The following is a 24,535-nucleotide window of genomic DNA, read 5'->3' as shown; positions in this document are numbered from 1 at the left end:
CCTCCCACACCCGAGTTTTTGCTTCAGCCACTGCCCAAGCCATGTTCCACTTGGCCTGTCAGTACCTATCAACTGTCTCACAAGCTAACCAAGTCCGATAGGACTCCTTCTTCATCTTGGTGGCTCCCCTCACCTTTGGTGTCCACCATTTGGTTTGAGGGTTACAGGGCTCTAGAATGCGACCAATTTGGTCGCAACCAAATTCCTTGGTCGCACCGGTGCGACCAACTGTTCCAGTAAAAATGAAAAACAGAAAAGTCTCTGCAACTCTGAAAGTCTCCGTGCGGTCAACAACTGACACACATCATGCCCCTATCGTGTGTCCCAATCAGGGATAGGGGTGGGACCTTTATGATTGGCCATGGCCCCGTAGTCCTGTGTGTACATTTGAAAGTGCAGGTGGAAGAGAGAGGTGAGTAGCTTGAATAAAGCGATATTGATTCACTAAATCCTGAATCAGCTTTTAAATATAAATGTATTTTGCCAGAAACGCCAGAATCTCAGGTTAAAGCTCTCAAAAATATTTCAACAACCACCAAACAGCAAATGAGAGCACATAAACGGATTCCACACAAAGACGTAAACACAGAGCGGGGACCTGACGCATCAGAATCAGCTTTCTCTTTCTTGGTTTTCTCACCCGACGGCCTGTACACGGACACGCCGTCAGGGCTGAAAGCCGACAGCTCACTGATTCTGATGCGTCGGCGGGTACGCGCTTTGTGTTTACGTCTTTTTTGCACTAGATTCTGAGCTGCAGGTTTTGTCTCTCTCCAACCAAAATTCACTGAACCAGTAGCAAAAGAAGATCCAAACTGCGCTTCACATTTGATAAACGTCGTCATGAATTCCCTCTGACTTTTGCTGTTTTGCTTCCACCATGATAAAATCACACTTCATGCACAGCTCTCTCTCTCTCGCTGTGTACTTCAAGAACAGTTTCTCAAATCTCTGTTTTCTGCATTATTCATTGGCTTATTACCCACCAGTCTACCGTTGTTTACAGCACTGTCGGCCGCTGTCTTTTTTTTTTTTTTTTTAACTTAAATGTCCTCGGACAAGAAAGCCTCATTTCTGCTGTTCAATACTGAAGATATTTAAACTTTTTAAAATTATGCAATATTGCAGAATATTTTTAAGGGTATCTGCTATAAAAAGCGAGGCCATGAAAATCTCCTTCATGTTTTTCTGTGTTTTATTCTCAGTTACTTTAAACAGTGCCAACGCACTTTAAGCACAAGCACTTTTTCAGTAACTTATCTTTCTTGTAGAAATGTGCTCCAAATAAAGAACTTTGTGTTGACAAGATTGTTAGTTAATCATTTACAAATGAATATTGTCTGTATGGACAGCAATTTCCCCCCCCAAAAAGTGCACATGTAAAACTGCGGTGTTAAGTGATGTGGTTGAAAAATTTGCGTGCTCCTAACTTTTGTGCTGGTGTGCCCAACTTTTTTTAGGGTTAGGTTAGATTGTTTTGATTGAGCTGTTTTGCTATTTAAAATAGCAGTCTGAAGCATGCTGTCGAGCTTCAGAATTTCATCTCCTATTCAGCAGACAAAATGTCCTCCACACTGCTGTCCACCTATAAAATGATGATTATGTGATATTATACAAAGACATTAAAATTATTTCTGCAAGGTTACAAAATTAAAAAGTTATTCATTTTTAACAAACAAAGGTTTTAAAAAGAACTTAAACCTTAAACCAAGTATTCAGCAGGAATTTGAGTGTGATATCTCGCCTCTCTACCAAACATTAAAAACAAGGCAAATACTCTGTAGTCACATGGTGCTTTGTTCTCAGGCCAAAATGATGGCATGACGGCAATGAAATGACGTCATCCAACTGTCCCATTCATGTGGTCTGTCATTAACCAACTTAGACAGTGGTCTGCAAAATAAAATAGCAAAGAATTCATTGCGATATGAAAGAAAATTTAGTTACAAATATAAATGCGTGTAAATTACATGATAACTCTATATGGTATCATTCTTTCTCTAAAACAACCCATTTGTTTGCGGGTGGTATGGGGCACAGAGACCTCATTCAATATTAAGAATTTTGCTAACTTTCTTTTTGATCTGTATTAAGAAAATGTAATTAAACTGCACTGGTCAATGAGATTAATTATAGCGGAATAATCTATACTCTAAATTAGAGCAGGGCGATATGGCCAAAAATATTTATCACGATATATATTTGAAAATTTGCGATAACGATATAACCGACGATATAATTGATGCGAGACAAAATACAACTCCACAACATTACTAGCGCAAAAAGACAACCTTCCATTTATTTTCACTTAAACAAGAAGCTGGTTTTTATGTACATTAAAGCTTTATAAAAATGTAACAGTGCAAATGCAAATTCCTTGCTGAAAGTTTAACCAAAAGGCATTTCCAGTAGAAATGGGCTGACATATCCTGAGCATAACCATGTATAATATCCACTGAAGTTAAAAAGAGGTGCTTTGCAACATTAAACTGCAGTGTGCAGTACGTATTTTTCGGACCATAAAGGTGCACGGGATTATAAGGCACATTAAGCGAAACAAAGCAGTCAGATAAATCAAACTTTATTAAACTCATTCTTCTTGCTTCCTCCACTTCTGTACCATTGATTCATTAATGTTGAATTCTCTGGCAGCTGCTCTATTCCCATGTTGTTGCAGTATATTAATGACTAACCTCGTATTGTGGATGGATTATCTCAGTTGTTCTCCTGACTGAAGTTTGTTCCGTTTACAGCATCCTGCCATGCGATTGCATTTGTCTCTAACTATCAGGAACTTTAACGTTAACTTTTATAAGTGGAAAAGTGTTAGTGTTCGTCCTCCAGCTTCACTGTTTATGTTATGCTAACATAGCTGTGTCGCTAGTGATCAGGTAGCACATCATTATATACCAGCTAGCCCAACTTCAGTAACCCTACAAACGTCACTGCTGTTTAGTTTCCTGTCTTCATTTATGTTGCATGTTGCGTGATAGCAGAGCTGTACATTTGAATTTTTCCAGAAATCTCTGTCAGAACATGCTATATCATGCTTAGGTAACTCGAAACTAGCGAGCTAACTTCCGCTAGCTTCCTGCTAACTTCTAACTCCGTTAAATGTAATAAATTTTGTTTTCATGGATGCCTGGAAGTTAAACTTAATAGTTTCACCTGGTTAAGCAGCAATGCTGATCGTTTTATTAAAGATGAAAGAATTGAGACAGTTTTTAACTCTCAGTGATGCTGCAGTGTTCGTTTGACCTGAAGCATACGGAGTTTAGCACCCAGATTACTCCCAGATTTAAGAGCATCTTAGTCCGACAAATACGACAATAACGACGGCCGCTTGCATGTTCTGCAAAAAAAATGTGCTTTGTCGTGTATCTGACGGACAAACACCAAACCAGTTCCACATCACTGAAGTTGCACCATTTTTACAAACCAATTCTGGTTCATCTGTTTCACTCAACAATCGGCCATGTGCGTATGAAAACAAAGGCACTGCGCATGCGTGTTTTACTCATATTCTATCGCGATATTTCATTTTCCTATCGTTGCCTAACATTATACCGGTATTACCGTGAACAGTATAACATGGCCCAGCCCTACTCTAAATTATGGATTTATCTTTTGCATGTTGTAGCTGCTACTTCATTCACAAATGCCTTCCCTTGTTCAATAAGAATGGGTGCTTTAAACTGATAGAATAACTTAAGAATACACTGGGTTACTTCATCAGTGCTCTTTGAGTTTAAAGGATATGCTTGGGGCCATTTAGTTAAATAGTCAATGAGTACACATATCTATAACTATCTGATTGAATAGTTTTCTTATGAGATAGAGAAATAAAATCAGTCACAAAGTCTAAAAGCAAAATTTCTCTGCCTGGGCTCCCTCCATCTATGCATGTCAGACTGTTTCTATTCTACATGCCTGTCTTACTACATACATGATGTTATTAACACAAACACTTTAAAGGTGATAATTTAGGACTTCAACAATAATACAGACAGCAATGTAGCTAAACATCTTACAGTTAGTTTTATTGGGAATGAACTTCTCTTGTCATATAGGAAAGAAGTACCAGTATCTGATGACAAGACTTATTACAGTTTTTCTCAAATGCTAAAACACAAAAGCCAATCCTCTAAACCAAATGACCAGTTGTCTAAACACATTTACTAAATGTGTTTAGACTCACCAATATCATAAACACATGTCACATGAAGACACAATTCACAGAACACAATCCTCCGTTGTCATAAATCTAAACACATCTTTCCTTGCTAAAACACAAGTTGCAAAACTCTGCTCGTATTCTCAAATGAAAGCTCATGTGATGCAACATGCTTGCCACAGTCAGCAATATTTGAACACAATGAACACACCTGGCGTCATTCATTACCAGTGTTGGTCAAGTTACTTGAAAAAAGTAATCAGTAACTAATAACTGATTACTTCCCCAAAAAAGTAATCCCGTTACTGATTACTTATTTTCAAAAGTAATTAATTACTTCGTTACTTAGTTACTTTTTAAAAACACGATTTACAACCTGAATAGGTGATAAAGCGATAGACTTTTCAGCCCAATTCTACTTGTTCTACATAATCCATCATACAAAATGTAATCAAATGGAAAAGTCCCTTTTTAAAACTTGTTTTATTAGTTTAAATCTTTTAACTTTATGCATCAAGCAAAAATTTAATTACATGCAACATTCACTGACTGGAAGAAATTTGTTTAATATTTAAACCTATTTTCTGCACATTCCAGCACATAATTTTTTTTTGTGTGTGTGTTTACACTCACTCTTTCAAATAGATGCAAGTAAAACACAGCAGACAATAAATAAAATCAAAGACTAGCGGTCCTTTTGCTCTATTTTCACCTGTAAAGCAGGAGTAGGGTAGGCGGAGGTTTACCCTGGTGCAGGTGTGCCGTGGCGGTCAGTGGAAGAATCCGCGAGTTTCTCTGTGAATTTCCCATTACGTCGTAGCGCACTCTGTGCTTGCTTGGAAGTTTAGGGGTTTTCTTCGCTGTAAAAATAAGTTTTCTTCCCACGCACAACGGACACTAATGTTTTTGTCACTTTTTATGGAATCAAACTTAAAGTAAGGTCAGTACTTCCACGCTTTAAACGCTGTATGCTCATACTCTCTCCCGCACTCGATATATTATCCATTGTTGATCTGCACACAGCTGTTGTCACGAACGTTGCACTTGCCTACGTCACTGTCATGAGACATTCTCGCAAAAAAAAATCACAGTTTTAGTAACGCAGTAACGCAGCGTTCCTACGGGAAAGTAATGGTAATCTAATTACCGTTTTTGCAATAGTAATCCCTTACTTTACTCGTTACTTGAAAAAAGTAATCAGATTACATCTCTGTTCATTACACACGACTCAAAATTGAAGACACCTGTTGCTAATGCTGTGACCACATGTATAAAAGCAAGTTCAGAGTGCACAGTATGCTGAAGAGTCCAAACAAACACAATGGATGAAGGCAGAGTCAGGGGAAGAGGAATTTGATGCAGAGGAGGGAGAAGAGCTGGCCCTGGAAGAAGAGGAGCAGGCCAACGAGGAAGAGGAGTTCAAATGAGAGGAGAAAGAGGAGCAGGCCAACAAGGAAGAGGAGTTCAAATGAGAGGAGAAAGAGGAGCAGGCCAACGAGGAAGAGGAGAAGGTCCAGGAGGGAGAGCAAGACAACCTCGCACCATCATTACGGACGAGATGCGAGCAACAGTCATTGACCAATCATTGTCCATGGCATGACAATGGCTGAAGCAGGACTAAGAAGTCGTGTCCAAATTCATGGGCTGCATCCTCCTGAGGACCCAGCCTTCGCGGTCTACGTGGGCCGGGTCCTCAGAAGGTCGGGTAGGCCGGAAGTAAACGGCTTGGGAAACTGGATGGTCTAGCCTTCTGATTAGCGTCACCGCTGTCTCGGTGGAGTTTAATAAACTCGGCCGTCTGCTCCTTGCTATCTAAAATATAACAGGACACTGGCGTAAATTCTCGACCGTCTCATACTTCTGTTTAATCAGTTTTCTATTTGACGTTTAGTCAGCTGTGTAAAAACCAAGGAGGAACCCACCAGGGGGATTAATAAAGTTTTATTTTATCTACTGTAATCTAATAACTTTAATCTCAGCCAAACCGATTGACTCACAAACAATTATAACACTGAAAAAAGCCAAATAATAACATTTTTAGGTCGTCTAAGTAAAAAGGAGGAGGCATTTGTCGGCTGCATTCGGAGGAGTCTACGAATTTGGACAGCCTTCGGCGCGTCGCTCTGATGTAATCGGTCTACATATGCGGCCTCAGGAGGATGCAGCCCATGAATTTGGACACGACCAGAGTCTGTCCAAACCTGAGTAGGTTCACCGTGGCCACCATTATCAGGGCATTCAGACAACACAACAGGTATTGTACTCGATTGCTTTCTTTGTCACAATACAGTTTTACAAACCTGTGAAAGTAGTCTATTGGTTTCAAATCAGTCGTGACTGTATTGTAACACATGTCAATTGACAACACATGTTTCTTTCTTTAGAGTTGAAAGAATGCCACATAGAGGTGGGAGGGTTGCCATATTTACAGCGGCACAAGAAACCCTCATTGTGGATATGGAACAACCTCATCAGACTCCGGGAGACAAAGTCATCACCTCATCCCCCATCACACTGAACACTGGTGCTCCACAGGGGTGTGTACTGAGCCCTCTCCTATACTCACTCTACACCTACGACTGCACAGCCACTAACAACTCCAACATCATTGTGAAGTTTGCGGACGACACTACAGTGGTGGGTCTTATCACCAATGGTGATGAGACAGCTTACAGGGAGGAGGTCAGCGCCCTGACCCACTGGTGTCAAGACAACCATCTCACCCTCAACGTCGCAAAGACAAAGGAGTTGATAGTGGACTTCCGGAGGTGCAGAGAAGTACACAGCCCCATCACCATCAACGGCGCTGCTGTGGAAAGAGTGAGCAGCTTCCGGTTTCTTGGTGTACATCTGACTGAGGATCTTACGTGGTCAGTACACACAAACAAAACAGTGAAGAAGGCGCAGCAGCGCCTCTTCTTTCTCAGGAGACTGAAAAGATTTGGCATGAACCCCCGCATCCTCAGGACCTTCTATCACTGTGCCATTGAGAGCATCCTCACTGGATGCATCACCACCTGGTATGGCAACAGCAATGCCTACAACTGCAAAGCTCTCCAGCGAGTAGTGCGGTGCTCTGAACGGATAATTGGAGGTGAGCTTCCCTCCCTCCAAGACATCTACAGGAAGCGGTGCCTGAGGAAAGCGGGGAGGATCATCAAGGACTCCAGTCACCCCAGCCATAAACTGTTCAGACTACTTCCATCAGAAAGGAGGTTCTGCAGCATCCGGTCCCGTACCAGCAGACTGAGAGACAGCTTTTTCCATCAGGCCATCAGACTGCTGAACAAGTCATAGACACCTCAGCTTCACTACTGGAACTTCAACATTATGCACTCCATACTGTACAGTAATGCCACTGTTTTGCACATGTCTCAACTCTGTATATTTTTATATATTTTATTTATTGTTTACTCTATTTAATTTGTAAAATATGTTTGTACACACACACACACACGTAGAAAAATATTTAGTATACACATCCAGAAATGCATATACTATTATATATTGTACATATATTTATTAGTTTCAGATGTAGCCATTCTTGTATTTTGCTTGTTTACATTATTGTATTTGCACAACTCAGTTGCTTGTGAAGCTCGCACACAAGAATTTCACTCACATGTACTGTACCAATGTACCTGCACATGTGATGTGACAATAAAAGTGATTTGATTTGATTTGATTTGAAGTCATTGCTGATAATGTCAACTTTGAGAGCATTGACGATGTCAGCTTGGCCACAATAGACCGAGTTCTCCGGTGCCAAAAGACGTGGATGAAACGAGTCTATAGGGTTCCCTTTGAGTGCAACTCTGTGCGACACAAAGACCTACGTTACGAGTATGTGCAAGTAAGTATACATCCATGTTCACAGTACAGTTAGTGGACATACTGTGTTGCTCAGTGGCCTACATTACTTCTGGACAATACTGTGCTACCTGATTGACTGTTGTTCTGAACACTGTGCACTTTCACATTTTCACAGAGGATATTACAGTTGGACGCGATGGCCAGACCTCATGAATAATAATAATAATGGATTGCATTTATATAGCGCTTTTTGGGGCCCTCAAAGCATTCACTCTCACATTCACACACTGGTGGAGGCAAGCTACTGTTGTAGCCACAGCTGCCCTGGGGCAGACTGACAGAAGCGAGGCTGGCCATCACCAGTAGGCGGTAGGTGAAGTGTCTTGCCCCAGGACACAACGACCGAGACTGTCCAAGCTGGGGCTCGAACCAGCAACCTTCTGGTTACAAGACGAACTGCCAACTCTTTGAGCCACGATCATGAGTACCTCTTCCTGGATGAGGCTGGCTTCAACCTGCAGAAACGAAGGCAAAGAGGCCGTAACATCATTGGCCAAAGAGCCATCACTGAGGTCCCTGGCCAACAGGGGGGTAATATTACCTTTTGTGCGGCCATGGGTTTGGAGGGGCTTGTCCACCGACATGCTGTCCTTTGGTCTTACAACACCCAACGTCTCGTCTCCTCACCTTCCTAGAGGAGCTAAAAGACATCCTCCTGGACCGCCAACAACACCATCCTGGGCCCACACATCACATTTATGTGATCATTTGGGACAATGTCCGCTTCCACAGAACAAACCAAATCAGAGAGTGGTTCACCACCAACAGTGACCACTTTTTAAACGTCTGTCTGCCACCCTACTCCCCTTTCCTGAACCCTATAGAGGAGTTCTTCTCATCGTGGAGATGGAAAGTTTATGACAGACAACCATACACAAGAGAGAACCTCGTAAGGGCAATGGAGCTGGCCTGTGTTGACATCCCAGCGGAGGCCTTCCAAGGATGGAATCGCCATTCCAGGGCGTTTTTCCCACGGTGCCTGGCAGGAGACAATATAGCCTGCGATGTGAGGTGATGTGGCCCGATGCAGCTCAGCGACATGATGCCGCACAGTGATTGTGGCGTGTGTGTGGTGTGAATAGCGTAAATAAAAAAAACTTTACACCCTGATCATGTTTTCAAGAGATGTTGTGTGCAATAGATTCTGTTTTTGCATTGAGTTGTGTTACAGTAGTGTACGTACATGCAGGATTTTCTATAGATTTATACTCTTTTTTTTTTTGCCTGTCCCGTTTGGTTCTTTTGCCATCAGAATTATTGTCTAAAGGCGAGGAAAGATGCCCAACGGATTTACTTTACCAAATTGACCATCCCAGCCTTGCCGTAATGGTCTATTTGATTCACCTTTTATTGTTTATTGTATTTATTTTTTTTATTTTCACTTGCTAGATACGGGACAGACTTGAATGAGGAAAAGAAAAGGGAGAAAGGAAGAGAGGGAAAAAACAGCGGAGAAGAGGGACGGGGATAAAGGGCAAAAAAACAAAAACCAACTAAATAAGCATACAAAAAAAAAATACATATATCAATCACCTGGATCACCTGTTGAGAAAGAAAAACGAAAACAAGCAGAAGAAAACGAGAGCAATAATATAAACAACATCACAATGATATATGGGACTATAACAGTAAATACTAAATATTAAACATTATTGTGCAGCACGTAATATCGACAGCGCACAGTGTGCTTTGAGGTAGGAGCCAAAAAGGGTGTAGTTTGTGTGTGTGAGCACCCGTGTGTACACCTGTGAGCATGGACGCGCTTGTATTTACAGTTTTTTCTGAATGCTTAAACCCTAACTGTGATTCCTGTAGCACAATCTCTAAAACTATTCAGACTTATAGCAAAACCACTCACTGAGTTTGCAAAACTAAAAGCACAAAAACTGCTTTGCACTCAGTTTGCAATTTTGTAACACACACTTTGCAAAACTGTAGGCACAATTCACTGCACAACACCCAATTACCAAATTTCCAACACACTCCTAGCAAAAGTATACATATGTATGGCTATCATTAACACTAATTTGCCAACTGTCTGGCACACTTTCACATGTGAAAACTTTTTTAGATAATTAGTTCACTTTGCAATCAGCCTAAGCACTATAATACAGGTAAGCTGTGTGTGCGGAGTACAATGGAGGGAGCAGAAAGAGTGAGAAGTAGAGGAGGCCGAGGAAGAGGACGTGGAGGTGAAGAAGTAGGATGAAGAGGACGACAAGGACAAGGAGGAGCAAGAGGAAGACGAGGAGGGGGGAGAGGAAGATGAGGAGGGGGGAGAGGAAGGGTAGGAAGAGTAAGAAATAGAATTGCTGATGACATCAGAGCTACAATAGTGGACCATGTAATCAACCGTGGAATGACCCTGAGGGTAGCTGGCCAACGGGTCCAGCCTAACTCGAGCCGCTACACTGTAGCAAGTACCATAAGGACATCTTGAAATGAGAATCGGTTAGTACAGTCACTTCGCACAAAGATTTGTAGCACTGCCATATGCCAATGAGAAACACACCAATACCATTGATGTAAAAATACTGAAATTGTTACTTTACAGAATTGCTAGATGACCAGATGCTGGGGGCAGAGGAAGCATGTTCACTGCAGACCAAGTAACCCATATAGTCATTATGGCGATTGCAAATAATCCTATACTTGGAAATAAACACTTGTGTTTGTTTTGATGTGTTTGAATAAACACCAGTACTTGAAGTTTGGATCCCTCTATGCTTATGGATCTATGACAGAAGTATGAGCTCAAACTGACATAGCCTACCTTGTGCACAGAGAAAGCAAAGGCCAGATGTGTTTTGTATTCATACCATCAGTGTGCAGTTGGCGCATTGTGTGCTTAGTAGATGATGGCTTGTGTGTACTGTTTGACAGAGGTGTGGACTCGAGTCACATGACTTGGACTCGAGTCAGACTCGAGTCATTAATTTTATGACTTTAGACTTGACTTGAAAAAATGTTCTAAGACTTGTGACTTGACTTGGACTTTTACACCAATGACTTGGGACTTGAATTGGACTTGAACCGGTTTACTTGAAAAGACTTGATATTTTACCCCAAATATAAAATTTAACATGCATATTATATAGAGATTGAAAATGCGACGTCATTCACGGGTAGAACCGCAAAGGATTCTGGGAACTCGTGGCAAGCGGTACTAGCGCACGCAGGCTTTCAATTAAAATCAGTTAAACAGCGATAAAAAGAAACACAAAAATGTCAAGAAGCTGTTGTATTATTAACTGCAATAGCCGGTCGCATGACAGCCACGGGAAGCCGACGGGTAAAGAAATCGGTTGTTATCGGATTACGACGTTTAAGAGAAATTGTTCGAGCCATGTTTCCGAAGTAACAAAGAGGCGACGGATGGCCTGGATTGCAGCCATTCAAAGACCAAATATAACGTCCCAGAACACTCCAGCTCACAGGTTAGTCTGCTCCAAGCATTTACACAAAGGTCAGTCTGCTGTTGTAGTTAATGCGTCATTTTCATAACATAATTGGTGATATAGGTTACAAGCAAGTCTGGCGCTGAACAGAAATTGTCGCGCTATGCTCCTTTATTTATTGTGCATAAATAGTGAATTGTCCTGACACAATATTGCGTTTCGCTTCTGTTATTATGGTACATTGACAAAAACATATACTTTTATTCACAGAATAAAACAGTTGTTTTGTATCACTAATTGTCCAGTGCGATTACAGCATACAGTATTATTGTCACTGCTACATTTCTGTAACGTGTACCAGAAATTATTTCCACTACTAATTAATTACCGTTAAGCTCAAAGGTTATATTAATAAACGGATAACGAATGTGTATTTATGAAGACTATTTGTGAGACTGGTAAACTTATGATACGTACGATGGTCTTTCGTTCTACACGGTGCATTTCAAGGTCCTGCACCCATCCGTCAGTAAACTGTACCTGGGCTTGTTGCAGTGACCGGAAGTTACTAAACTTCACGAGTGTATGCACTCACTCCAAGAACCGTATAATTATAAATATGCATATAAATATGCTACGATGAGATAGCTGACTTCATCTAACTAGCAAATGTTGTCCAGGCTACGTTGGTGATGCAGTTTTTTTTAATGTATATGATATTTTTGTCATGCGATTTTAAAGCTGGTGTTGTGCCAAAAAGTGATTGTCTGCCAAAAACTGATTTCCAGTGTTTCTGTGTATTTTTTATGTGTAATATCTTTACGTATGTTCGTAAATAGACTTCGGTGAACAGGGGATACAAAGGGGTTACATAAAGAATTAAAAAATTATCTGTTTTTTAAGTATCTTTACAACTTTACATCTTTACAACATTATAACCATATCTGGTCCTTTATCCCCACTTAAAATATTTTTACAGAACTATTGTAATATTTGCTGCCATTTCTGCTGTCCTGTTGGGCAACTTACTCTTACAAAATACATTTTTAATGTTAATGAGATTTTTTTTTACTGCATAAATAAAGGTTATATAAAAGTCGCTGCCAAAAACTGATTGCGGCTTGTATCTTGCTACACGAATGTTGTTTGTGGCTCAAGATGACTTTATGTCATCCATAAGGGATGCATTTGACATATGTTTAACATATTATAGCCCAACAAGTTACTTATAGCACTTTAAATATGAGCAATCGCTTTTTGGCAAATACCGGAAATCAGTTTTTGGCAGACAATCACTTTTTGGCACAACACCGGTCCTACAACCGCATCCAAGAATAACATGCAGCTTATCTCAGAACTGTCGGTGAAAATTATCCTTGGAGCTAGGTTTAATTGAGCTGCATTTTAAAGAGGTGCAATTTCACAATTTGTGTATATTTTCTAAGTTCACTATTTTGTCATGTGTTGAGAAAAACACAGATTTAAAAATTACATGGTCTAATATTTACATTTAGCATAACTGCAACATACTTTTTTCTTTTTTTTTTTTTAAAGACTCGAAAGGACTTGAAATTCAAAGTTTCAGACTTGTGACTTGACTCGGACTTTTACACCAGTGACTTGAGACTCGACTCTGACTTGCCTGACATTACTTGAGACTTGACTTGAGACTTGAGGATAAAGACTTGAGACTTACTTGAGACTTGCAAAACAATGACTTGGTCCCACCTCTGCTGTTTGATACGGAAACACCATTTTTACGAAGGTGTGAAGAGTTAATCTAGCTGTGTTTGCTTTTGCAAGAGAACTACAATGTTTTGATTATTGGGTGACAGGTTTTCTTATTTGTGTGAAGAGTTTTGCAAAATTAGCCAATAGTTACAAAAAATGTGCTTAAGCAATCAGAAAAAACTGTAAAAGGTTCCTTCATGTAATGATCTGCTAGAGGGTGTGGGGAGCCACAGCACACAGAACACAAGAGACCAAGGAAGACCAACAGAGGGGCAGCTGCGCCACTATCCCAGAAAGAGCTGAGGAGAGTCCCAGATGAGGGGTCACTCAGCAGCCGCGGAGCAGAAGCCAGGGGGGGGGTTGCAGTGACGTGCCTGTGAGCTCCGCCGGCAGCCAGCTGTGCCAGAGTGACCGAGCCCCAGGCCGAGAGGTCGAGGGCACCCCACCCCCAAAGTGGCCCGAGTGAGCCCCAGGCTCCAGGCTGCGATAGGCAGCCACCAAGGAGATTTATATTCTTCATATGAAACTCACAGATCTATGACGATCCGTTACTGTATAGTTTCTAAAAATATGCATTGGCAGTTATGAAACAAAGAACATTGTCACAAATTGAGCATTGTGTTTTCAATTGTTTTGCTGTAGTGTGTAATGATGTGTATAGTGTTTACATTTTTGATAGCTTCGAGCTGCTCTTTTGGTGTGAAAGTTTGAGTTTTGCAGTGGGAAGGTGTGGTTGTGTTTATGTAGCTTTAGAAAAGGGTGTTGTGTTTAGACATTGGGAAACATGGTGGAAACGTTTGTGACATGTGTTTTAGCATTTGAGAAAAACAGTAATTTGGCCTTACTGTGTATTCTTTTGTGGTGTTTGCTGCAGTTTTCCTGTTACGTGTGTGTGTGTGTGCGTGTGTGTGTGTGTGTGTGTGTGTGTACGTGTGTGTACGTGTGTGTAAAAGCTTGAATGTGGACCTTGAAAGTGCTTAAAAAGTGCTTGAAATTGACCCTGAACAAGGTGTATGAACACTGAGAACCCAAAGAACCAAAACCTGGAACACAAACTTAAGCTTAACATCATAACGACCCCCGAATGACAACAATACAAAATACAAAACTATAATATAAGAATAACAAACTAGAAAACTCCTAAACATTCCAAAAATTCAAAACTCTGGGTCACACACCCAGCACCTTGACATTCTTAGTTTTAGACTAGTTGGCTGGTCTAATTTTTTTTTTCTGTATTTAGTCGACTAAGAAATTAGTTGGCAGGAACATCCAAGTTTATATCGTTAAATGGTACTTATGAGATGATGTGTTTCTGGCCATTTTACAGAGAAAAACAAGTAATCTAACAAGTAGTGTAACAAATTGCTTTCTCCTGGGAGGAATTAAGTAACGTATTATATTACTTTTAAAAAAATAAATTCCCATCCCTTGGTGTTTCCTTATGTGGAAAACATAGGGTCTTATAAGCTCTCAAAGTTAATATTATGAGCTATATTAAGAGATCAACGTGTATTTAAGGTTTACAGTAGCTCAGTTTGCATTACTATTTCTGCTGTTGTGCTGCCATCCTTTAGGATTAAATTAATTTTTACTCCTAGTTTTTTTTTGGTTGACGATGACTGGAGGAAATTTTATTTTGGTCACTGAAATCCTAAATAACTCTTCAGCCTTTTCTCTGGTGCTCCATAAGAAGAAGTTGGACATTGAGTAGTATGGCAGACATCACACGGTTAAAGACTCTGACCTCCACACTTCTCTTTTCCTTAGTTTTTTATTAAATTCTCCTTCACACACTTCCTTTACCACATAACACTTTCCACTAAGGTCAAGGAACAGTGATACGAAAAGGATGTAGGAGTGAACTATTAAGATGCAGTCACAGAGTGTGAACAAAGTGATGAGGAGTAAGAGGGAGAGAAGACTATTTATCGATGACTGATCAGGGAGTGACAAATAGGAGAGAAACGAGACACCTGTGAAAGTAACAACACAAATGAAAACAATGTTCAAATCAGGGGAAAACAGATGCGGGAATTAAAACTCATGCAGGTCAGAAACAGACATTTGTTTCAAAGTAAAACAGTAAATAAGTAAAATAATTAATACAGAAATGAATATAAACACTGCAGGAAGTAAAACTAGACTTGAGCCTTGAAACAGAAGACAAGACCACAAACTGACACTTACTAGCAGATCAAGTAAAAACAGAAACACTAAATAACAATATGATAATAAAAATAATATCACAAGAAAAAAGAATAAAAATGCTAATTCGAACACTAGAATAAATACCAAACAGGAAACCAAAACTTAACGATTTACCGTATTTTTCAGGCCATAAGGCGGACCAGATTATAAGCGAAACAAAACAGTGACATAAGTCAAACTTTACTCGACTCATTCTTCTTGCTTCCTCCACTTCCGTACCAGTGATTCATTAATGTTGAATTCTCTCACAGCTCTATTCCCATGTTGTTGCAGTATATTAATGAGTAACCTCGTATTGTGGATGGATTATCTCAGTTGTTCTCCTGACTGAAGTTTAGTCTGTTTACAGCTTCCTGCCATGCGATTTCATTTGTCCCTAACCATCGGGAACCCTCACGTTAACTTTTATCGAGTGGAAAAAAAGTTCATCCTCCAGCTTCACTTTGCTTATGTTATGCTAACATAGCTGTGTCGCTAGCGATCACGTAGCACATATACCAGCTAGCCAAACTTCAGTAACCCTACAAACGTACTGCTGTTCTGTCTTCTTTTATGTTGGAAGTGATAGCAGAGCTGTATGTTTTCATTATTTCAGAAATCTCTGTGTCAGAACATGGTATGTCATGTTTAGGTGGAAATTAGCGAGCTAACTTCCTGCTAACTTCTAACTCTGTTAAATTTAATAAATCCTGTTTTCATGGATGCCTGGATGTTAAACTTAATTGTTACACCTGGTAAAGCAGCAACTCTGATCATTTGATTAAAGATGAAAGAATTTAGACAGTTTTTAACTCTCAGTGATTCTGCAGTGTTTGTTTTACTTTGGGAAAACAAAAACTCTGAAGTGGATAGAGTTTTTGGACCCAGATTACTCTTCGAGGCTCCTGACTACAGTAGCCGTAATGCTCAGATAATCCATCAAGCGGTGCTGCTTCATAGCTTACCAAAGTTGTAGTAAAGCATTTTTTGACAGATATTTGAGCACCGTGTACATCATAAAATCGGTTCGAGGTCAGTAAGCACAACCAGAATTCATACATAAGGCAAAACGGATTATAAGGTGCACTGTCGATTTTTCAGAAAATTAAAGGATTTTAAGTTTGCCTCATGGTGGCAAAAATACATAACATATATATTAAAAAAGCAACAACAAAGACCACACCAAGGAACCAAATACCTAGTCATTTTAGGCTAAAATTGAAATACAGAATTGTATTTATTGTAGTCAAAAATAAAACTGCAAAACATTTATGAATAGATCATCCTTCTGAAATCAGTTGTTTTATGGAACTTTTTCACAGATCCATTGATAAGAAGATGAACACCAAAGATCATTCCAAGATTTTTGTTTATCCCCTCTGAGATGAACACAGTCCTCTTCTCCACCATTATCAGGCTGATCTCTTCCCCAGTTCCTAGCAAGTCAGCAACAACATTATCTTATTATTATTATTATTAAGAAGAACTTAAGATGTTTGTTGCTTGTGTGCGTGTTTGTGTGTGTGTCTGCATGTTTGGGGGGGGGGGGTATAAATACACTTTACATTAGGATCATCAAATTTCAAATAACAATGGGGATGAGTAAAAAAAAAGGTTTGGGGTTTTTCTTTTCAGGACATGGTGGTTTTTAATCACGCTTGCATAAATTCTGCAGATGGCAAAACACACCAGTTCAGAACTTCTTATGACCCCCTGTGGCCAAAACAAGTTATTAGCACACATCTTTAAGTTTTTGGTCGTGCAGTTGGGATCCACCCACTGACATGTAAGCTCACCATTGTGTTTAACAAATATCTTTTGAAAATTCAGTAAAAGGAATGAACTGAATCAAAGTGAAGACTTACGTCAGAGTCAGTGGAGTCCCATCTACCCATTTCCACATTCCCTCCTGTTCTTTGTCATTCAAACCAATCCAAACTTCTGTGGTGATCGTAGAGAGGAAGTTCTGTTTAATATGAAGGAAAAGCTTTTTATTTTACTTTAAAACCCCAGTTTTAGTCTATGCAGGTTATTGTATCTAAAAGTCTCTTTTAAAAATCCAAAGCCAGCACTAATTAAAACTTCGGATTTTCTACAACGCATTTCGTGCAACACCGAAGATACATTTAATGACAGCTCACACAGCAAAACACTCACTCATTCAAATCTTTAATTCTTTTTGTCATATTGTCTAAACAAGCGTGGTCAAAATGTTAATATATTCTGTCAGTGGACTCTTAGAGTTGTCTGCTCATGTCATAAATCTAATACCCATTTTTACTAAAACATAATTTTTACTAAAACACATAGAATATCACAACCAAAAATCATGTGCTGTGGAAACCAAACATAGTGCAATAGTATTCTGTAGGTTACAGGACTTCCTGTCACTCCTGCCCCTTGGCCAATGCCTCATAGCAAATGCTCTCTCATGCAATGCAATGCTGCATCCCCTGCATTTGTTGGCGTCTTTGCCATATCCTGTTTTCCTTATCCTTGCTTCACTGCCACACTTCCTTATTCTTCCTCCGCGTCTTGTTTCCCCGATACAATTTCTGTCTAAACAGATTTCTGTGACATTCTAGTACATTTTAAAATGCTCATGATTTTTTTTTTACTTTATTTTGATTGTGTTAACACTACAAAAAATATATACTTCGAAATTAAAAGTATTCAGCAAAAATAAAAAGGGTCTAATCTAATAAGTGTCTGTCTCACACTGTGACAGAATTATAGTTGTTTCAGTGTTTAATGTCTATATATGTGTTGATAAAAATGTTGAAGGGTTAATAGAAACATTTCTTGGTTTTTCAAAACCAGAAAAAGCTATTTACATTAAAAATAGGAGCTTGAATTTCAAAATGTATTTACATCTCAATAACACACACATACATAAACACTGTACCTGTTCTTCAGGGCTGTTAATAACCAGCAGATCTGCTCCTCTGTTTCTGCAGTCCATTCTGGCTGCATCCCAGGAACCAGATCTTTCTGAGAGGAGATAGCAGCTATGGTTGAAGCTCCATCCTACAGGACATGTTTTATCTGAATGAAATTACAGAAAAGTAATATTTGAATTAAAGAATGTTTTTTTTCTGAACTGTATAACAATGCTTATTTGATCTCTGTTTAATTAATTAAAGTCCTCCAAAGACTTGATCACAAAGATCTAAGCACAGTTTATTCACTTGAGACTCAATAATAAGAATAATAATCATAATCATAATATAATACAAAATAAAACTTAAAATCTACCTAATAAAACATTTAACAAATACAACAATGAAAACATTAAACACTAGCACAAGTTTTTATCTTAGCCACAACAAAACATGTCATATTATAAAATAAAACAGAGGACATATAAAAATAAAACTTCAAAACATTTATGAGTAAATTATCAGAAATTTTACTTGGGTTTGGTGTTTTTTCGCAGATCCATTGACGATTAGCTGTCAAACACCAACTATCACCCCATGACCTTCTCCCATTGTTTGTGACATAAGCACAGTCCTGTTTTCCACCATTATCAGGTTGTGTTGTTGCCCAGTACCTAGCAGGTCAGTGACAACAACATTATTTTATTATTATTGAGGGGAAAATGAGCCTTTGTCTTTGGTGTTTGTGTGAGGAGTTTTGTCAGACTGATTTTCCATCAGCAGCTTTGAGTTTTTATGAATACAGTGTACATCAAGATCACCAAATTTCAGATAAAAATAAAAGATAATATATATTTCATTTTACTTTTACTACACAAGGTATACAGACAAACACACAAGCCCAGACTGCACAAACATTTTGACTGGAATAATAACTACAGCCTTGGCACAGTGTGGCAAAAAACAAGTCATTTGCATGCATCTTTAAGCTGTGGGAAGCCGTTTGGCTCCACTGACCATTATGCAAGCTGAACAATCTGCATTCATCTGTGGGTTTAACAAATTTGGAAATATTCTGGAAATTTAATAGTAATGAATGAACTAGTAAAGTAATGAACTGAACCAAAGTGAAGACTTACGCCAGAGTCAGTGGAGTTCCATCTACCCATTTCCATGTTCCCTCCTGTTCTTTGTCATTTAAACCAATCCAAGCATTTTTTTTGGTGATCGTAGAGAGAAAGGTCTGTTTAATATGAAGAGAAAACATTTTAACCACAATTTTATCTATAAACTATGAAATTATTTTATGTCATAAGTTGCACCTGAGAAAACGCATAATCATAGCAAATAATTTCATTTCACAGGTGCAGTTAAGTGAGTGCTGCCTTTGAGTGCACTTTGATCAGTCAAATGCAGCTGTGCACATCTGGCTGCAAAGCTTCACTGACTGTAGTTTCAGGCGCCACTGTAATAATTAATCTAAATAATATCACATATTCTCTGAACAGTCAATCTGTGGAGTGGACAGGAGAGGGGGATGTTACAGGCTGTCTTTAGTAGCACATTTGTCTGAACTAGTGTCTAATAAAACAGTTATGGGGCGATCGTGGCTCAAGAGTTGGGAGTTCGCCTTGTAATCGGAAGGTTGCCGGTTCGAGCCCCGGCTTGGACAGTCTCGGTCGTTGTGTCCTTGGGCAAGACACTTCACCCGTTGCCTACTGGTGGTGGTCAGAGGGCCCGGTGGCGCCAGTGTCCGGCAGCCTCGCCTCTGTCAGTGCGCCCCAGGGTGGCTGTGGCTACAATGTAGCTTGCCATCACCAGTGTGTGAATGTGTGTGTGAATGGGTGGATGACAGGTTGTGTAAAGCGCTTTGGGGTCCTTAGGGACTAGAAAAGCGCTATACAAATACAGGCCATTTACCATTATCACTGTTGCTATCATTTTGTGTAAATTATGCACAATCCTTGAAGCTGCTGCATGCTAGCTGTGTTAAGTTTTTATGCTTTTTGGTTTTACTGTATCTGTGCAGCTAACCAGCAGATTTACTTTAGTCATGTCTGTTGTAGAGCCATCAATCTAGTCTTGGGCCTTGGACCAGCACACATCTATTTTCATCAATTTTAGTTGACTTTATTTTTTAAATTTTTTTATTCAGTAAAAAATACATTTTTATTACAGTAAAATGTACAAATGTTCTGGATTAAAATATTCTCCAGACTCTATATAATTGTTGAGTCTTTAAATTAGACACCACCGCTGAAGCTAATTCACTGTAGCTGTACCACAATTTGTTAGTTGATTCATATGATTTTAATTGTTCTACATGGGATGTTCTGTGCACCAGTGAATGTACTGATTTATCACTGGCTTCACTTTAATACTGAAAAACATATAATTCTAGGACACGTTTTGAAGCACTCCTGTCCAGTTATGGTATGTGCAGTTACATGTGTTTGATGCAGACTGAGCAACTTTTTGTTCAAAGGTTTAAATGTCTGTATTTTGGCCAAAGTAAAAATTTGGCCCTTAGAGGTTCTGATGCACACTTCTTTTCCTGATCCTCGTTATGTGTTTTTTCAGTCATAAAAGCTTTGTAATACTGTACAATAGATTAATGGGACAGCTGTGACATGGCTTCACAACTTCAGAACTTAACTTAGATTACTCTGGTTTGTAGGATTTGTTCAGCAGTAAAGTAATGGTGATGGTTGTTTGCATTTCCACTGCTACGCATCAAACATTAACTGTTGATAATTTGGTAAGCTTTGTCTTTCAAAATGTAAACAAATACGGACACAAGCAGCGCCTATGTCACTTTCACTGTGTAACTGAATTTAATGCAGTAACCTGAAGTGTCCATCAAGGTGACCAATCACATTAGGACCACCCTTCTCCTTTGCACTACTGCACCCCATCAGTCAAAAATGAGTTGATTTGCACAAGCAGGATTTCTCTCCAAGCACAAAGAGCTAAACACAAGGGCGTGAAACAGCAGCACTGTTTTACTGAAGATAAATTTCACAACAACAAATATAGTAAATCACTCTCGTTAACCTGCAGCATGCTGTAAATCTTTTTCAACAATCAATAAATCATTGTCACCAAAAACTTGTTGATGCTGTCTAAACAAGGTGATCAAGATGTTAATATATTCTCTCAGTGGTGTTACAGCCCTGCCATATACAGAATCAGGGCGTGTCAGTATGTCTGTATTGTTTTTTATATGTGTGTACTGTGCCTTTAAGAGTCTCGGCAGGCCCCTCCTTGGGTGAGCTGTTTTGGGTTGGTTTTGACCTGGCAGCTACTAATTGGCCCCACTATCAACAGGCTGTTTTTTTTTTTTTATGAAAAACCTTTATCCTTCATAAAAAAAGTTCTTAAAAAATTTAAAGTAGTGATGTGCGATACCACTGATTTCCTTTCCGATCCGATACCAAGTAATATTCAGGGTGGTATCGACGATACTGATCCGATACCGATACTTTATACAAAAATGTATTTCATTTATTGTATCTCAAATTATAGCGTCATAATAATTTACAGGACATCAGATTACTTGTTCTTATCACTTAATAATGCAGAGTTCATCATATAGAAATAAAAAAAACTGAAGTTGTGCGCTATTTGAACACCTTGCCTGCCTGCAGCACTAAAGGACTCCATGAGAGAGGTCTGTCTCGCCCTAGCACCTGTCCCTCTCATCCTCTTCAGTTCGTCTCAACATACGCGCCTCATATTCTGTGATATGATTTACTCTGAGGTGTTTGACAAGGTTAGTGATGTTGCCACAACCATACATGCCAACCCTCCCGATTTTTCCGGGAGAATCCCGGAGCCACCATTCTCCTGAATTTCCACCCGGACAACAAAATTGAAAAACCATATCGCAGAATTCATAGCGCGGCCCAGCCAATTCCAGTTTCCAACAATGGCGGCAGCTACTTAGTTTTAATATTACTCTTATTTCTCTTTCTGCGCCAAGGCTGTAGTTATTATTTCAGTCAAAAAACCCCAACTTTTAACATGTTTTCAGGTGAGAATGTAGCTGTGTAAACTTCAAATATCTGAGCCGATCGACACATCGTCTTCAAACCCCAGCGGTCTTTCACTACTCGGGTTAAACATGATATATAAGTCACTTTAATAACTTAAAAATGTTATTGTTTGGCTCTTTCAGTGTTTTATTTGTTCGCGACTAAATCGGTTTGGCTGAGATTAAAGTTATTAGATTAGATTAAATTAAATTTAACTTTATTAATACCTCGGGTGGGTTCCTCCGGGGTTTTCACACAGCTGAATAAACATCAAACAGAAAACTAATTAAACAAAGTGTGAGACGGTTGAGAGTTTACGCCAGCGCCCGGTTATATTTTAGATAGCAAGGAGCAGACGGCAGTTTCACTCCACCGAGGGAACTCATGACGTACTACCCGGCTTTCTTTAGACCGCGAAGGGCGGGTCCTCAGGTGGAAGCAGCCTCTGAATTTCGACACCCCCACTGTTTTCGGGCCGGCCAATAATAACGGTGACATTTAATGTATTTTATCCAATAAATAAACACTATAAAATGTATTTATCACCCCCCCCCCCAACAGCCCTTTTGAATGTCTCCCTAATTCTGAGGTCTCAAGGTTGGGAAAGTATAGCCGCAACACCTCACTGTTGGAGCACGTTTTTGCCACATGTATCGCAAACCATGTCTCAGCTGTTTGTGGAGGTAGAATACGTCCGCACAATTACGCTCAGTCATTTTTGTGAGTGCGCGCGCCAAGGGGCTGCGAGACATTTATACAGCCGTATTTCGCACATGACTATGAAAGGCGGAAGAGGAAGTAGTTCCTTTGAATGTAGAAAATCCGAATGTTATAGTTTCTTTCCACTGTGTTGCCGTTAATGATAAACTACAAATTTACCCTAAATTACTAAAAGATATCGATATTTTAATGTGAGAATCGATTCTAGAACATAAATGACTGGTATCGGAGGAATCGATATTTCAGGATCGATCCGCACATCACTAATTTAAAGAGATTTTGCTGATACACTTTAATTCATCAAATGTAATGTAAAATAACCATATTCATCATGGTTTTTTAACTTTATTCTGATTGTGTTAACGTTAAGAAAAATGTTCATTTTTTTAATAGTAAAACTATTCACCAAATAAGAAAAGAAAAACAGAAAATATCTTTTAGTAATAGGATAAGATGGCCCCAACTGACAGCGTGCTCAGTGAATACCTCAGGCAGCAGAAACCCATGGAAGAGGAGGAAGGCGAGGAACCATTATGGAAGGACAGGCCCCCCCATGGCATGTACCACCGGCAGATAGCGGAGGTGACTGATATCCAGAAATGCTGCCATTGGCTGGACAAAGCTTGACTGAAAAACAGCACGGAGGCTCTAATCATGGCAGCACAGGAACAAGCTCTGAGCACAAGATCCACAGAGATTGGGGTCTATCACACCAGGCAAGGCCTCAGGTGCCGGCTATGTAAAGATGCCCCTGAGACAATCCACCACATAACAGCAGGGTGCAAGATGCTAGCAGGCAAGGCATACATGGAACGCCATAACCAAGTGGCCGGCATAGTGTACAGGAACATCTGTGCCGAGTACAACCTGGAAGTCCCGAGGTCAAAATGTGAGACGCCCCCAAGGGTGGTGGAGAATGACCGAGCTGAGATCCTGTGGGACTTCCAGATACAGACGGACAAAATGGTGGTGGCTAACCAACCGGACATAGTGGTGGTAGACAAACGGAAGAAGACAGCCGTACCGATCGATGTAGCGGTTCCAAATGACAGCAACATCAGGAAGAAGGAACACGAGAAGCTCGAGAAATAGCTCGGGAAGATGATGGAGGGTGAAGGTAACAGTGGTCCCAGTTGTAAGCGAAATCCTTATTTATATATAATTACGGGTGAGGATCAGGAGTCCCAAAATGAATTTAAAAAATACATCATTAAATAATTTATTAAATGTTTTAAATAGATGAATAGACATGTAATTAATTGCTTAAATATTTATTTATTAATTAATTCCAATTTTAATTAATTAATGAAACATTTAATTAATTATTTAATGGTGTGTTTAATTAATTCATTTTGTCACTCCTGGCCTTTCATATACATAAACACTGTACCTGTTCTTCAGGGCTGTCAATAACCACCAGATCTCCGCCTCTGGCTCTGCAGTCCATTCTGGCTGCATCCCAGGAACCAGATCTTTCAGAGAGGAGATAGCAGCTACAGCTGAAACTACTCCATCCTGCAGGACATTGTATAACTA

At 39.6% G+C, this 24,535-nt stretch overlaps 1 protein-coding gene across 1 annotated transcript in view; it reads right to left on the bottom strand.

The window, feature by feature from the left end:
* Positions 1–16,579: 16,579 nt before the first annotated feature.
* LOC113007643 (C-type mannose receptor 2-like) overlaps positions 16,580–24,535 on the bottom strand; it is a 68,309-nt gene continuing 60,353 nt past the window's right edge. The window contains exons 9-13 of the mRNA XM_080290307.1: positions 19,385–19,488; positions 18,780–18,919; positions 18,272–18,411; positions 17,232–17,332; positions 16,580–16,802 (exon numbers count right to left, since the gene is read on the bottom strand). Of these exons, the coding sequence (XP_080146433.1) occupies positions 16,670–16,802; positions 17,232–17,332; positions 18,272–18,411; positions 18,780–18,919; positions 19,385–19,488 (618 nt within the window). The 3' untranslated portion in view covers positions 16,580–16,669. The remainder of the gene's footprint in view (positions 16,803–17,231; positions 17,333–18,271; positions 18,412–18,779; positions 18,920–19,384; positions 19,489–24,535) is intronic.

This window comes from Astatotilapia calliptera, chromosome 16 (assembly GCF_964374335.1).
Source record: "Astatotilapia calliptera chromosome 16, fAstCal68.1, whole genome shotgun sequence".
Classification (NCBI taxonomy): domain Eukaryota; kingdom Metazoa; phylum Chordata; class Actinopteri; order Cichliformes; family Cichlidae; genus Astatotilapia; species Astatotilapia calliptera.
The sequence above is the reverse complement of the archived record's forward strand: the minus strand, read 5'-3'. Positions and strand labels throughout refer to the sequence as shown.